This window comes from Ambystoma mexicanum, chromosome 8 (assembly GCF_040938575.1).
Source record: "Ambystoma mexicanum isolate Mex_15411 chromosome 8, UKY_AmexF1_1, whole genome shotgun sequence".
In the NCBI taxonomy this organism is placed as follows: domain Eukaryota; kingdom Metazoa; phylum Chordata; class Amphibia; order Caudata; family Ambystomatidae; genus Ambystoma; species Ambystoma mexicanum.
The window spans coordinates 356430295-356446972 of record NC_090929.1 but is presented as its reverse complement, the minus strand read 5'-3'; the positions used below and the strand labels follow the sequence as shown (position 1 = coordinate 356446972).

The following is a 16678-nucleotide window of genomic DNA, read 5'->3' as shown; positions in this document are numbered from 1 at the left end:
CTAAGTCTGTGAGAGGTAAGACAGGTTTTGAAGTCCAGGTGATCCTCTATGCTGCGGATGGTAAATGAATGGAGTTCCAGATGGTGGGTGCTTAGACTGAGAAAGAGGAGCCCTCTATTCTGGTTGATTTTGCCGCTGTAATGACTAGGAGTGCTGTGCCGGATTGCGATAAGACATTCTATTGTAATTGAGATGAAATTCAACAAAAGAAAATTAAAAGATCAATGATAAATAATGCAGTAATTAGAATGCTTGCAAAAATGTATGATTCAAGTATTGCAGTATAATAAGCTATAGGTTATTTGAACAACACAACTTGATAGAGTGCAGTTGTGGCCCGTTTATCGGAGTAGAAGCCAAATTAACCTAACTAGACCAATCTCAACACATGTTCTATGGAAGGACAAAAGTTGTGAGAGTGGACTTAAAACATTGACTTGGGTTTGCTACTTGCCTCTCAAGTTATTGTATTGATCAGACTTCTGAATGCTTGATATGTGACAGATTTGCTTGTCTGAAAATCTCCTCATTTCACTGAAAGCAGTTGTGCCTTACAGAAGTGAGCAATACAGGAAGAAAGGTAAATCAAATGTGCAACATAAAAAAGGAGCATTCCCTTTTATTGTGGAGCACTTCTAACATATTTTCTCCTTGGGGATTCTTGTTAGTAGTTACATTGATTTTGAGCCGTTGAGAACCTTTTATTTGTGTTGGTTTATCAGATGGATGTAAACATTTTCACATTGAGTTTCCCAAAACATACGTGGAAATGTGCATTGCGTTTCTTTTGTTATTTCAGAGATTGTCTTGGATGTTATTGTGCTGAAGCATTGAAAAACATTCTAACTGGGCATCTACATTTTCTCAACAGGTTCAAGCCAGCAATTACAGCACATTTTATGATGACCAAAGGCAGAACTGGTCCATCATGTTTGAGACTGAGAAGGCAGCTACAGATTTCAGTAAGCAGGTAATGTGGTTGTGCTCCAGGTTCCCTGAAACTGCGTTACGTGATGTTTGAGAGATTTCTTGTGGTCAACAGTTTTGACAAATTGTGCAGCATTTCTTGATTTGTACATCAGGCAGGATTTCAGATCAAGACTAATATTCTCCCTGCCTTGATCCAATTGCACAGGCTCCTATACTCTAACCCTCGGCAGGCTGTGACGAATGCAGGATTCTGTCACTTCTCCCCAGTGTGGGAGCCTTTCCCTGTGAGGCTAGGGAGGTGAGGCCGCTTCGCAATACCCTCCCTAGGGGTAGAGGCAACCGGGATCTCACCGGGAGAGACTTCACCTCTTGGGACAAGGACTCACGTTTTTATGAGGAACTCCCTAAACCACATATAACCAACCTTCGGTGGCATTTAATGAAAGAAGGCTTGAAGAACAAACTAGAATCTGTTATTGTTAACCAAACATTTTGATGTCTATGGAGAAACATCCATATAGTACTGATACAAAGAAAACCACTAGAAGAATACAGAATGGAAGTCAGACAGAGAAGAACAACTTTAAAACTACGCCATGGAAATCAGGACAGCCAGACCTTTGTCTCGGCTGGTCCTATTCAACCAAGCTCTAGTAATGGAAAAAAAGAAGAGGGGACCCAAGTTAGTACTTGGGTGCCCCTATTGTGCACTATGGACATAGCCTGCGGTACAAAAAGTATACAATAGTTGTTAGAACACGTACACTGCCACCAGCCATAACTAGGAGATTGTGTTTGTGACTAAAAAGTCACTGAAGCAGAGAGAAGGGGGATAATAGGTATCCCTTCGGCACTCCACATACGGTGTGACTATAATGTTTGGAAGAGATGCTAAAGAACTCTCTATCATTAAGAACTGTAGTTACTGAAGGATAAGAAAAATAATCTCAAAGGTGGACCATAAGGGTCCCTAGTAACACTGCCCGTAAGGAGCGGTGTGCTGCAATAGTAAGAATACAGGTGCCTTAAGAACTATGGAGTAGACAGGATCCATAGTACAGGTAGGATACCAAGAATAGAGTTCCAAAGAGAGACAGCCCACAAGAATGGATGAGTGGGAAAAGGCTCCACTCATTCAGGATTAAAGTAAAAAGGTCCAGAAGTCCAGCAAAAAGTGCTGGGGGGAGGTCTCGCTAGGAGAGGGGATGAAGCATAAAAATAATTAATCTCCTTAACAAAGGCAAGGCCAGTGTAGAGGAGGGCAGGGGGGAGAGGAGAGAGGAAAGACGTGTCCGGTTGGATTTCTTCTGCTTTTGCTAAAGACGCACCCTACCTCCTCTCTTGATGATCCTATTCTGTCGTCTATAATTCTGCCCGTTCTATTTTTCCTGCTAATCTCACAACTCTTTTAATTCTTCTTTTTTTTTTATTGTAACAATTAGTTTTTTACAAACTTTAATTACAAAACACGAACAATCACATCACAATACACTTCATTAGATGATTAAGACACACATAGGTCCACACATACATATGGGGTCAACCAATACTGTAACCCATATGCTTCAAGATGTTACAGGGCATCTCCCTACTCCAACAGTTTTTCCAAAAAATCTATCACTGCACAAGTTAACATCACATTGTTACCAGTCAGCACCCTCCACCACCACATTAATGTTAGGTGATACAAATTTGCCCAAAAAGCAAATTCGTTGAGTGGTTATTGTGGGACATTCCATGATTAGATGTTTTAATGATTCTATTTCCATTGTACAGAATCGACATAGATTGTCAACGATCTTCGGATCTTTTCTTCGCCACAAAACTTCTTTGGTTTTATATACATTCAAACGAAGCCTCAAACTTGTTCCGATGCCATCTGGAAGGAAATCTTGATAGATATCTTGGAACTTTGTCTAGGCAATTACAAGACATACCCAAGTTCAGGGATGAGGACATTGACAAATGCTGTTCTTCGTTTAATATCCAGTTCCATTGCCTTAACTTTTTCTTTGCGAGTTGTGGCATTGTTATTACCATTTGCCATGAGATGTCAGCTATTTTCAAGGTATTCCTGATTTTATTTGCCCAAGACAAGAGAATTCCTCCATGTGGATTTTTAGTCGTTGATTCAAATATTTTGTACGCTGGAGCAATTTTTGATAGCTGCATCTTTCATAGAGCTGCAATTGATTTCCATTGAATTGTTCCATGTAATGGTTCCAGGCTCAGTTCATATCTTATTGCAACAATCGAGGTACTGCTTGGACGTCGCAATATTTTCTTCCAAAATTTGCCTTCCAAGATGGCCCAAATTCGATGGTCAATGTTCCAACCAGCTTCCGCCCCATACATTATTATGGGAATTACTTTTTGTACATAGAAGGTCCGTAGTGGTTGGAGGGTAAATTTTCCATATTCAAAATGTAGCTTTTGTCCTTATATTGGCAATATGGACATGCGATGTTTCAATTCTGCTACCCATACTGATTCACAGATCGAGCTGTTTATTTGCACGCCTAAATATCCGATTGTTGATACTGTCTCAATTGTCTCGCCTGCTACAGACCACTTAAATTGGTTGACTTTCTTTTTTGCTCCTGATGTTATTGCCATGATTTTAGATTTCTTCGTATTAATTGCAAGCTCATTTTCTTGAAAGTATGCAACTAAATTGTTCAAGAGTCGTTGCAGACCAATTTGGGTCAGGTCAAACAACACGATATCATCTGCGTAATATGCCCAGCTGATCTCCTGACCATTCACTTTGGGTGGAAATCGATGAGTATTTTCCAGATTGCCTGAAATATCTGAAGTGAATAGTTTAAACAATAGGGCAGCTAATGGGCACCCCTGTTTAACGCCCTTAGAAGTTTTTATTTCATTTGTCAGATTTCCTGTAGCATCCAAGCAAACTCTTGTAGTGGTATCATTATGTAACTCAATCAGTGGTTGAAGTAAAGCTGGCGGGCAAGACCATGATTGTAGTTTCATCCATAATTTATCACGGTTTATAGTGTTAAAAGCTTGACGCATGTCTATTAAAAGCTATAAACAAGTTCTTTTTATTTTTCAATGCGTCAAGCTTTAATAAGCTTAGTATCAACAAGTTCACCTCCGTTCCTGTATCTTTAGTAAAACCTGTTTGTCTACAATCCATTCGCCCAGATGCATATGCCCAAGACGTTAACTTTTGTTGCAGACATGTTGCAAATATTTTTCCTATAGTGTCCTGAAGGGCAATAGGGCGATAGTTGTTCGGATCGTCCCTATTACCCTTCTTAAAAATGGGCACAATCCCAGATGTTGTCCACGATGCTGGAATGGTTTTTGATGTCGATATCAGTTGGAAAAGGTTCTCGATGAAGTCAGCCCAAAGTTCCTTTTTTTCTTTCAACATCACGTTTGACAAGCCATCGGGGCCTGCCGCGCGTGAGTTTTTTAATTTTTGTATCAATGTCAAAATTGTGTCTTTTGATTCAACTACATCCCAAGGTTCTGGACAGACCACATTTACTTTCTCTATTTTTCCTAATTTGCCGTTAAAGACTAGATTGAAGTGCTCTTCCCAGGCAGATGCAGAAATAACATTCGCTAGTCTTGCCTCTTGGCATAGTGATCCTGTATTCAGGATAGACCAAAAATCTTTTACTTTATGTTGTACGATCAACTTCAACATAAGTTCTGCTCTTTCTTGATCTCTTATTAATTTAAATGATTTGAGCAAGTTTCGATATTTTACCTTGCGTTTTCTGATTTTAATCGCCATATCACAGCCTCCATTTTTTTCCAAAAATCTTATGTCTTTGGCCAATTGTTTTTTTTCCGAGCTTACTAGCACACTGAATACATATTTGTTAGTTGGATAAACATTCTTTTGCTGTTGTTTTTTCATACAGAATTGTTGCAGCAAGGGAGAAAAGTTTATTCTTGTCGCTAGATCATTAGACGAGTTCTTTACATTTTTGCTCAGCATCTGTATTTGTTGATTGTTTATTCTTAATCTGTTAGCTCCTTGATTTATCTCAAGTGGACAGTTATACGTTAGTTTAACACCACACCTTGTCATTTGTAAGGTTAACACCAGTGCATGATGATCGCTTTTAGATGACTTGTGTATATTCAAACTTTCAATTTTCGACCAATGTAAAGAACTGATCCAAAAATAATCTGTTTTTTTACAGCTCTCTCGCTGCCATGTGAAACTAGGTGGAATATCACTTTGTACTCTGCCATTTACCATTTCGCAGTTTCTTGCTTTTAGAGCTTGACTCCAATAATCACCTCTTGTCAGCCCTAAGGGGGCTACAGATGAACTTACTTGCCGAACTTCATACCAAGAATAATTAAAATCTCCACAAATTATTATGGCAAGATTTGAGCATGTTATTAAACACTGATCGATAATTGTTGTGACAGCGTTAATAAATTGTGCTGTAGATGTCATTACAGGATTCCAATATATATTTATCAAAAGCAGACATTTCACATCCACTTTTATTTCTGATTCCATCACCAGCAACGTTCCTTGAACATAAATGTTTGGATTATATATTTCGATAACTTTCCATCCATAAGCATTGTTAACAAGTGTTATTAGCCCCGAAAATGGCCGTCCTAATCTGTTTTTACCAGCTGCATTTAGTAATATAGTATAACCATCTTTTATTGGGGTTTCACGCAACCAGGTTTCCTGTAGAAATATTACAAAATTATTCTCCATGGGTAGAGACCATTCTTGGAATAGATGATTAAAACCTCTGGTGTTCCATGAGATTATATCACACGATTCCTCTCCACTGAGAAATGTAAGTTATGAGGTATGCCTAAAGTTTGCATTACCTCTCGATTTTTTGTCATTTCTTTGTAGGTATCGCACTTCATTAGATGATTTTGGTGACTTCAGTTTAAAGTGCTGTTTTAAAACATCTCTTCTATATTCATTTGAGGATTGAGCGCTCGCTGATGAAATATTACTTATTTCCCTCCGGTCAGTTTGCTGCTTTTCCACCTGGATGTCAAAACCATAAGCTAGAAGCTCATCCTTTGCTGTGAATAGAGTTTTTTCTACTGCGTACGATTTTATGTGCAGGAATATTCTATCAGCAACATCCTCTGAAATGTATTCCACAATGACAATATCATCCGAAGTAATTGTCCGAAGTGATGGTATTGTGTGCAATAAGTGCATCAAATTTCTTTGGTTCAAATTGATGTCCTTGTCATCAGGAAAGAGATTTTCTACTCTAATTTTCCAGGTCTTTGTTTTTTTACCATCAGAGGACCCTGACCTCATACTATTCTTGAGTTGACTTTGAATCTTCATTTGAGCTGAAGTAATTTTTGGATTAAATTTATGGCTATTTGAAGATCTGGCTTGATCAGGCCTTTCTGTAGTGTCTGCTGTCACATCCTTAACGCTTGGATTTGAGGCAACCATCAAGGCTTTTATTCCTCCATTCCTTGATACTTTTCCTACTTCACGCTTCGGGACTTTAGAACTAGCTAAATCAGCAGATTCCTGATTATTAGGTCCACCACCTGTGGACACACTAGCCTCTTGAGCCATCTGGGCCTGATGCTGCGACCCTCTTCCACCAATAGAGCTCATAGTATTATCTGATTCGATGGAATATGTTCAAAGATCACATAAATCGATTGATTCGTCCTGTCGCTTAGTGATCTCCAAATCTGAATCAATTTTGGCTCTTTTCCTTGAATTTTGTATTTTGGTAGCAGTTTTCTGATCAGCTGCTTTTGACATTTTGGATGGCACATCAGTTTGCTCTTGGTGTCTCATCTGTAATTTCTTCGTTTTATTACGGTCAAATAGCCCCAGTTTTTCAGGAGTAGGTAGGTTTCGTACAAATTGTTTGGTATTAGTTGATTTGCGTTTTGCACCTTTTCTTGCAGCCTTAGATGTTGATTGTACATCTTTAGGTTTATTTGAATCAAGACGCTTTTCCTCCAAATTCTTTGCGGAACCGGTAAAGATTCCAAAGGATGGCTGCTTTGACTCACTTGACGCTCTTTCTTTAGTTGACTGCTTACTCAGTTGGTTAGCGTCAGTTACCAAAACATCCCTTAATGTGTTAGTGCTTACAAAGTCATTTGGGAATGAAACATGGCTCACCACAATAGCTGGAACATTTATAGTGGGAGTTTCAGTTTGCTTCTTCCCAGAAACAGCAGGACCTACTGCTCTATCAGAGTTTGGCACATTTGATTTTTCACTCGTACCGTTACATGACACAGTTTGTGATCCAGTACTTTTAGCAGAAGTTAGTGACCGAGAGGTAAGTTTAGTGGGATGTGTTCCAAGCTGCCCACTTTCCTTATTGTCTTTATGCCTCAGCCATTTCATGCATTCAAGAACAGCATTCATAAGGGTTGCATTATCGGTATGCGCACTTGATGCTAAATCACCAAGCCGGTAATGCCATTGCGATAAAATTTCAGCTTCTCTTTCGGTTCGAGACTGTAAGGTATTGTTATTTTGTTCAAGTTTTTCCAATTTTAGCAGGATGGTAGACAGTTGTGTACCTTGTTCTTTTATAGATTCATTTAAAGACTCATACAGTTTCGTAAAAGGGATTAGTGCTAGCGAAGTTGCTGCCAGCACATTATTATGTATTTGAATGCCTGCAGCCACTGAGACTCGCTTTATTGTTCCGTTCCATGTCGTGATCATATGTTTGAACAGGGTCAATACTTAGTTGTGTTATGTTAGAGCTCATACTAGTGTCCAAGTGCGACTGAGAGACACTTTTTGTTGCCAAACCTATAGACGGAGCTTCTAGTAAGGTAACATCATTGCTCAATGCAGCTTGATTTTTTAAAATCATTCCCTTCGTCAGAGGTGTACTTGTCTGGGTCTGGGTCTTTGTTCGCAAATGTAAGATTGAATGCGGCAACTTTCGCAGCTCCTCGTCACCAGTTGTAGGTTTCGACTGTGACTGAGATTTTGTCTCTAATTTAGAACTGAAGCTGTTTATTAGCTTGTCTTTTATTTGTTGATAATCAGCTGTCAAACGTTCCGCTAAACGTGCTTCGCGAGCTACTAAATCATGTCCTGATAGTTTATTTAAGTTTACTGGAACTGTTTGACAGTCTACTGCTAATCGTTTCTGTGCAGTAATGACATTCACAAGTTGCGAAGCAGTACTGGTTGGCTGGCATATCGGACTATTACAATGTTGACGAGCTTCAGTCAGCATAGCACTTTTGTGCACCAGAATGTGTTTCGTTTTGTTTTGCAAATCTCTTTTAGCTTCCATTGTTTCATCAGAATGCTTTTTTGAAAGCTCTTCTCCTTTAGTTTGTCTTTTTCCAACTTAGACGAGGCAGCACATTTTTTTCTGAAAGCAGCATTAAAGGCTTTTTGCTTGTCCTTTCATTTTGCAAAACATGCAATTTCGGAGCGTAAATCACTTCATTTTGAAGAGCAGTGTTTCCGCATAGATTCTCATGCGGACATTGTAATGACATACATTCGTCTTCTACTAGAAGTGAAGGATTAAGTGGGGGGTTAAACACGAACGTGTTCAGCCTCGCTGAATCGGCGGATACATGAATTTGGAGAAGCTCGTGGTCTGTTACATCAAAAGGTGATAAAAATGAAGCCGTATTTATTTCTATAGCTTTATCACCCATAGCCTCATTTGGCTCAGAAACGCGAGTGAAATTGACATCCTTATCGGCAAGGTTGCTTTCTACAGTGTTTCCATTTGAAGTCCCTGCTGCTAATGCTTTCTCATTTTCCGCTCGTAAGTTGGCTTTGTAGCATGCAACTGGAGCAGCATCTATTAATGGAGCACCTTCTGTTGTTGCCACACAGCCATTGCTTATATCTTCTACTACCGACTCAACTTGTGGCAGTGCTGAAATATTTTGAGCACATTTCCATGCCGCCGCCTGTATTCCGCTAACAATCATTTTTGCTAGGGATTTTAGCGAGGGAACACCCTCGGTTGAAGTCGGTTTCAAATCTTCCAAAGGCAAATGCAAATGTTTATTCATCACATTTCTGCTTACCTTGCTGCTAGTCACCGCGGCACTTTCATTGCTGCCTTCCATCATTCTGTCATTAGTCACGCGTCTTTCTAGCAGCGTGCGTTGACGAGTGAAAGGGCCAACCATACTCCAGACGCTGGACGGTCTGGGAGCGGAATGGGGCAGACTGGGACTCTCCTCGGGACTCCGCGCCCGCCAACACCTTTTAAGGCGGAGTCTAGGAGCTTCAGTCAAATGTTTAAAGTGAAAAGCACACAAAATAAACGCAGGTCGTTGCTGCAGCTCCTCTCTTGCAAAAGGACTGGGGCAGACTGGGACTCTCCTCGGGACTCCGCGCCAAACTTTCTAAACTTCTTGAGCGATTTGTGTACTTCCAAATGTCTTCCTTTGTTATCGTTCACTGTTACCACCTTTTCACTCTGGATTTAGGCCCCATCACTCAACTGATTCTGCTATTCTCATGTCATCCCGTTGACAGTCTCTAATGACCCTCAATTGTGCTGCAACATAGTGCACTCGGAAGTCAGGTTCCCCTAATCCCCCTCTTTCTGGCAATGCCTTCATCGTGGAAGCAGCTACCCTTGGACGCTTATGGTTCCATACGAACCTACTGGTTAATTTCTGCAGGGTTCTAAAAAAGGAAGCAGGGACACGGAACGGCAGGGCCGCGAAGTGATATAAGAGGAGCGGAAGAATTGCCATCTTTAAAGTATTGACTCTAGCCAACCAAGAAATCTCCAGGGGACCTCAGTCTACCAACTTGGATTTCACCTTCTGCAGTAGCGGAGGATAATTTGCTGAATAGAGGTGCTCCACATCTTTGGTCAGCTGGATCCCCAAGTACCTCAGAGATGAGTCCACCCACCTATAGTTGTAAGCCCTACTGAGGTCCTGAATGGCGGGTGAAGACAAGGTAAGGGGAAGCGCCTCAGATTTATGGATATTAATTTTTAGACCCGCTACCTGCCCAAATCTGGCAAGCTCTCTTCCCACTGCTTGCAGTGAGATGGTTGGATGGGTCAACGAGAAGATCATGTCATCAGCAAAGGCCGCAATCTTATGGATCTCTCCCCCAAATGGGATTCCCTTAACATCATCAGCCCCTCTGACCATCTCTAAGAATGGTTCGAGGTGGAGGGCATAAAGGAGCGGTGATATCGGACAGCCCTGTTTGGTGCCTCTTCCCATCGGTATCGGGGCGGAGACTTGGCCATTAATTGCAAGACTTATGACCGGACTTCGGTAGTTTGCTATTACCCGAGTAATAAAACCCGGGCCAAACCCCATTCGACCCAAGACCGCAAACAGGAAGCCCCGCTCAACCCGATCAAAGGCCTTTTCGGCGCTGATCGCTAAAAGAAGGGCCGGGATGTTCTTTTTTTGAGACTTTTCAACCAGATGCGCCAACCGTCTCACATTATCTGAGGTTTGTCTGCCCTTTATAAACCCAGACTGGTCGCGTTGAATTAACTTGGGAAGGATGGATTCAAGGCGGCTAGCTAAAATCTTGGCATGAATCTTGGCGTCCACGTTAATTAGAGCAATAGGACGGTAAGACGCGCAGTCTGTCAGATCTTTGCCTGGTTTTATCAAAATTACCGTGGCCTCATTCATAGAGTTGGGAAGAAAGCCTGTCGCCCCTATACAGTTAAATAGTTTGGTAACAATTAGAATCAGAAACTCGCTATGGGTCTTGTAAAATTCAACGGCAAACCCATCAGGACCCGGAGCTTTGCCAGACGGAAGAATAGCAATAGTTCTCCTCACCTCATCTGCCGTGATCTCGACTTCCAGCGTGTCCCTATTGTCCTGTGACAACTGTCGGATATGAACCTCCCGCAGGTAAGCCTCCTGATCTAAGCAATCGGGGTAGTTTGAGCTATAGAGGGCAGCTAGAATTTAGTAAATTGAGCTTCAATGTCGGAGTTCGACGTAATCAAAACTCCACCCTCACCCTTCAATTTTACTATTGTCCTATCGCCTGCTTCCTTACGTAACCTTCTGGCCAGCAAACGGTCAGCTTTGTTGCCTTTGATGTAATATCTTTGTCGCTGACGGAGGAGGCTACGTTCAGCCGCTCTTGTTTGTATGAGGTTTAACTGACCCCGCACGGCTCTGTATTCTTTTTTGGTGCATGCCGACATCCTCGTGCCCATGCAGGCCATAATCTCCTTTAGCCTCGCTTCCAAACGTGATTCCTCCAACCTCAGTTCCCGTTCCCTTCTAGCTTTAATAGCGATGATCCTTCCCCTAATTGTGGCCTTCAGGGCATCCCACCAATTCTGGGGGGTAGTGTCTTCCCACTTGTTATTATTAGAGTAATTCCCCAGTTCCTTCTCTATCTCTCCCACCAAGACCGGATCCCTAAACAGCGGGGCTGGGTACCTCCATTTCCAGACGGACGGGGACCCTTGGGGGCTGCCATTATCAGAGTGAGAGGGGCATGATCTCCCAATGTGATCGCTCCTATCTCCAATGCCTATCTCACCCTCCCTAACAGTGGTTTCGAGATCCAGGCATAATCTATCCGGGCATGAAACCTGTGTGCATGCGAGAAGAAGGTGTACCCCTTCGTCTGACCATAAAGTTCCCGCCAGGTGTCCACCAGAGCTTAATCCCTCAATTTCCTTACCAAATCCCCTGATGGGCTGCCCTGACACCCCACGATACGGAGCTCCTATCTATGGCGGTCCCATGCCAAGTTGAAGTCCCCCATAAGGGCAAAATTACCCATAGCGAAATTCCCCAGTCTCGTTAGGGATTTTTTGTAGAAAGGCATCCTGGGCCTGATTAGGGACGAATAGAGTCGCCACCGTGAAGATCTCTCCCATGCCCTCCACTAACACTGCCAGATACCGTCCCTGACTATCCTTCTGCATGTCTGTAATGGAAAGGCCTGATCCGTCTCGTAGTGCAATTAAGACCCCCCCCCCCTTTCTTGCTAGGTTGTGTGGCCTGTACCAATTTAGAAAATCCCCAAAATCAAATTCTGTCAGAGTCCTTGGTATGCACGCGAGTCTCTTGCAAGGCTACTACCTGGGGCTGCTCTCTCTTAAGAAACCTCTCGACTCTTTGCCTCTTAACCGGGGAATTGAGACCATTCACATTTAGGGAAAGGAATTTTACAACTTGGGAGCTAGCCATTAGCTTGATTCATGTGTGTTATATTGACACTGGAAAACCCTGCGAGCAGCACCTCGAGAGTTACCCTTGTTGTTTGCATCATGCGCTTCTACCAAGGGCGCCATATCTAGACACCTCACCCTGAACCTTGGATCTAAAACCTCTCCCACCCCCCACCCCCCACTACCCACTTCCCCTCCCCCCACTACCCACTTCCCCTCCCCCACCCAAACCCCTTCCAGGCGAGAACGACTGGCCCTCGGCCCCCCTCGTGATGTGCCACGAGAGCCGATTCCCAATAACCAACCCGGAAACTTTCAACGCAGGGAAACCCTTCCCCCATTCCAAGACTCCCGGCCACCAGCCATCCCCCACCCTCACAAATCATTCAAATAACCCATCAAACACTCGTGAACAGCTGTCGGTAATGCCCTCCCCGGGCTCTAATCGTTAACCTAGCTCCACCAAGGAAAGTCTCATGTTACTGTCTGCGAACCACCCAGCCCTGCCAACTGGTCGCTGGGCCCACCGGCCGAAGGCTTCGCACGATCCAAATCTGTGGGTCTCTTGCAACCTCTCCTGCGCTTAGCTGTAGCCCATTCCCATGGCTTTCGAGTAGCGGATGGCTTGTCGGTGCCCCCTAATGGGGGCGGGGCCTGCTCTTCTAGGCCCAACAAAGACATCCCTTGGTCGCAGGTCGTGATCTTATGATGAGAACCTTGCCACGTGAAAGACAAACCAAAGGGGTGGGCCCATCTGTACCGGATATGCTGCGATCTTAAGGACAGGACCGGACCCATCCGCCGCCTCTTAATTAGGGTGGATCTCGCCAGGCCTGATACAGAGAAATGTCTTGGCCATTGTAGGTAATACAAGTTGCCTTTCTCGCTCTTTCCATGACCTTCTCCTTCATTGCATAGCTATGGAAGGCAACCGGAACATCTCGCGGTCTGGCACCAGGCTCGGCCATATGCGGTCCCACCGTGTGGACTCTATCGAATTGCATTTCAGGGTCTGGATTGGCTTCTAGCAAGTCAACAAATATAGCTTTCAAGACTGGGCCTAGCTGCTGGTCCTGGACATCTTCCGGCAATGATTTCGCTCTAATATTTACCCTTAGAGACCTGTTCTCTAGATCCTCTGACAGTAACTCCAGGTTTTGCATGGCCACGGCCAGAGACTCTAGCAAATTGTCCACTTTTCTGGCATCCTCCGTCAGTTCCTGTAAGGCCCGCTCGTTAGTGTCCACACGCTCCTCGATTTTATTAACGTCCCTTTTAAGGTCTCGGGTTCGCAGCTAAATCCTCACGCAGCTTGTCCATTTTCCTCTGCCCCACAGCCGTAATTTTCTCAACTAACTCTCCCATAAACTGCGAGAGTATCGCTTGGGTAATTGGTCTGTCTTGACCCTCACGGGAACACGCGGGGACACTCTCTGAGGAGTCCTGGGCTGCCTGTGTGTCCTCGGCCGCGTCAGCCTCCCTGGACCAGAATTTCGTGAGTGGGCCCTCCGTTGTCTTTTTGGGGGTCTTTCCTTGGGGTAGACAGTCTTTATTTTTGATCCGTGACATGGCTGATAAGGGCGCCGACACCCCCCCACCCCTGTCCCCAGAAAGGCGCCCGAGGACTCAGCAACAACTTCCAGTCAGTAGGACTACGGGCGAGGGGCGGCAGGAGCGAGCGCACCCCAAACCGGCCAAAGCCCTAAGCTACTGTGCACACACCAGGCAGGAATCAGTCAGCGCCCACGCAGGCCAAGTCCAGCAGGATCTCCCTGGCGGCGCGCAAGGATTGTGATGGGGGAAAGGGGGACGCCCGCTCCAGCGTGTGCAGCGCAAGTCTCTCTCTGCTATGTAACTAGGGGAGCCGCTCCCCGCTCAGGCCTCCGAGGGCCCCACACCAGGAGCCCGCCTCCCTCAACAAACTCAGGACTGGGGCCACCTTAGTCCACCTGCCACCCTTCACACCTCCGAAGATATGCCCCTGTGGGGAGGGAGCAGAGAAGTTCCACTTGCCCAGCCACCTGCGGGGCTAAGCGGGCTGCCCAAATGTCCTCACGATCCACCGGAGTGGGGGAGGGGCCACTCAGCTTCTCCAGGTCCGAAACGAAGGCCCCAGGGCCGGGCCGCGGCCCGCCTTCGCACCCGCTAACGCCGGCCGGCCAAAGGCACGCCAGTCAGGCGGAGCTCCAGGGGAGCAGAGGGGAGGGGCCCGTAACACCCTGGCGGCCGCCCGCTGAAGGCCCCCTCGGATCTGTGGGGGGGGAGAACCCCAACTGCACGGCGGGCGCCGGCCACCGCAGCCCAGAGACCTCCGCAGCCCCTGCGGTCCGGCTCAGCCCACACTCCAACAGGGCACTCAGGATCCGAGCCGCAGGGGCACCTCCAGCTGCGAGCGCGCCCCTCTCAGTCCGCCCAGGGGCGTCAGCAAACACGGAGAACCAAAGCCTTCCAGAGGGCACTGACGAGCCGTCCAAATGCCGGGGAGGGCTACTAAGGCTGTGGACGGGTCCGGATCACTACGCAGGTCGGGAGCACGGGACGACGCGTCCTGCTCCCTAGGCGACCATATTGGAAACCCCAAGGTTTGATTCTTAGTTGGTTTCATTCTCATCTTTCCAGTCATACTTTTTCAGTTTCTTGGGCTGGTCACTCCTCTTCAGTTTTCCCTTTATCTCACTGTTCCACCAGACTCTGTCCTTGGCCCTCTGCTTTTTCATTTTTACACTTCCTCTTTTGTGTCTCTTATTTCTTCTTTTGAATTTTCCTATCATCTATATGCTGACGATTCGTTGATTTTTCTGTCTTTTCCCTCTTTTACTAATTCTAGCCATTCATCTCGATCTAGTCTTCTTGCGATACAAGCATGGATGCCTTCCGGTTTCCTTCACCTTCAAGGACTGAGGCCCTTTTATTCTAATACTATTCCTCCTACCCTCTCACCGTTGTTTCGTTTCCTCCATCCTCTTTGCCTATTTGCCTTACCGCACGTAACTTTGTTGTTGTCTTTGATTCCTCACTTTCATTTCTGACTCCTATTTCTATTAAACGCTCATATTGCTTTCAGTTATACAACATTCGGAATGCTCGCCTGTCCTACTTCTAGGATTCTTATATCTTCCCTTGTTTTTTCTCATCTTTATTGCTCCTCTCTTCTTTTTAGTGTTCATTCTACTCATCTTGCTCCTCTCAGTTCTGTTTATCACTTGTCTATTCATAGTTTGTTTGCTGTCTCCACGTGACTCTATTTCATCTGCTCTCCACTCTTCAATCGATATCTTTTGAAGCTTGTTTACTTCAAATATTCTTTATATTGTTTTTAAGTGCCTCTATGGCCATGCGCCTCCTTATCACTTATCTCTTTCCATTCTCCTCAACGGTCTTTGTTCACATTCTCTTTTTCTTCTAACTGTTCCACAGCCTCCTTGTGCCCCCTCCTGCTTCTTCTTGCACCTAGACATGCTTTGCCCCTCTCCTTCCGCTCTGTCATCTTTCGCTCTTTCCAAAACTTGTCTAAAAGTGGATCTTCTTTCCAACTAATTTTGGTTCCATTATTTACTTACTCATTTTTTGTACTGTTTGCTCTGTAAAGTGCTTAGGCGTCAAGTGCTCTAAAAATATAATACAAAATTGGGGGAATAGAAGTGAATCGGTGCAGCCTGGATATGCATAGTAGAGAGCATTTTCTTAACAAGGAGGAAGGAGGAGAGAAAGAATCAGGACGGAAGAGTGGAAAAGTGACAAGACTAGGAGAAAGGGAAGGAAATAGGCGAGACAAAGAGGCTAATAAAAGCAAATGAAGAGCGCATGAGACGAGAAACCAGGAAGGAGATACTACAAGGAGGAAGGGGAAGAGACAACAGTCTTTGTTTTGTATATTTTTCTTTTTTCAAATATTCCCTTATTTCCTAGGGGGCTCCAGCACGACTGCTGGATCTTTTGGATTTATACTTAAGTGATTTTAAAAGTGAGTGAGGCTTTCCAATCTCCCTTGTTTGCTGCATTTCTTTTTGTTCTGGGACATTGGGTGATTCTCTTTTAGGGTTGCCGGTACTGGGAGATCTCCGACATCTGTTTGTTTTATGGTAGCACCGGCCACCTTAAGTGGTGTGCTACCATGAGCTCCTTTGCAATGTTGCTTTGGGTGCACTGTGTAGCTTATGTGTCTACCAGTTCAGGAGAGGTCACCTCCTGTATATGCAGTGTTTTTTTCCCCATTGCAGCACTAGCCTTCTTTGGTGTAATGCTCTGGGGATACTAGGTGTTTGGATTTCTTTGTCATAAGCAACATTTGTGGGTTTTTTTCCATGCATTCTTTGAACAGGCCAGTTAGAATTTTCCTTTTACTTTAGATGCCACATCGTGTGCTGCCTTTTTAGCCATGATCATACTTTTAGGCAGATCATATATACTCAAATTGGCCTCTCCTTATGTTAAAGTCATGTTCAAGATGAGTTTGCCTGTGTTGACTGTCCTACTACCTTGCCAAGTGGGGGAAGAGTCTGTTCTCTTTGTGTACATTTATGTGCTTCTTGTAGAAAACATGCACAGTCTCCTTTGTGTTTGAGCTATCAGGAAGTGGGGTGAGAGTCTGCTTTCACCCTACCCATATT

At 44.5% G+C, this 16678-nt stretch overlaps 1 protein-coding gene across 6 annotated transcripts in view; it reads left to right on the top strand.

Moving 5' to 3' along the window:
• Window positions 1-16678, top strand: part of FKBP15 (FKBP prolyl isomerase family member 15) — a 2419492-nt gene that overhangs the window by 336554 nt on the left and 2066260 nt on the right. For all 6 annotated transcript variants that reach the window (XM_069609812.1, XM_069609811.1, XM_069609809.1 and 3 more), the window contains exon 6: window positions 872-970. In XM_069609812.1, coding sequence (XP_069465913.1) covers window positions 872-970 — 99 coding nt within the window. The remainder of the gene's footprint in view (window positions 1-871; window positions 971-16678) is intronic.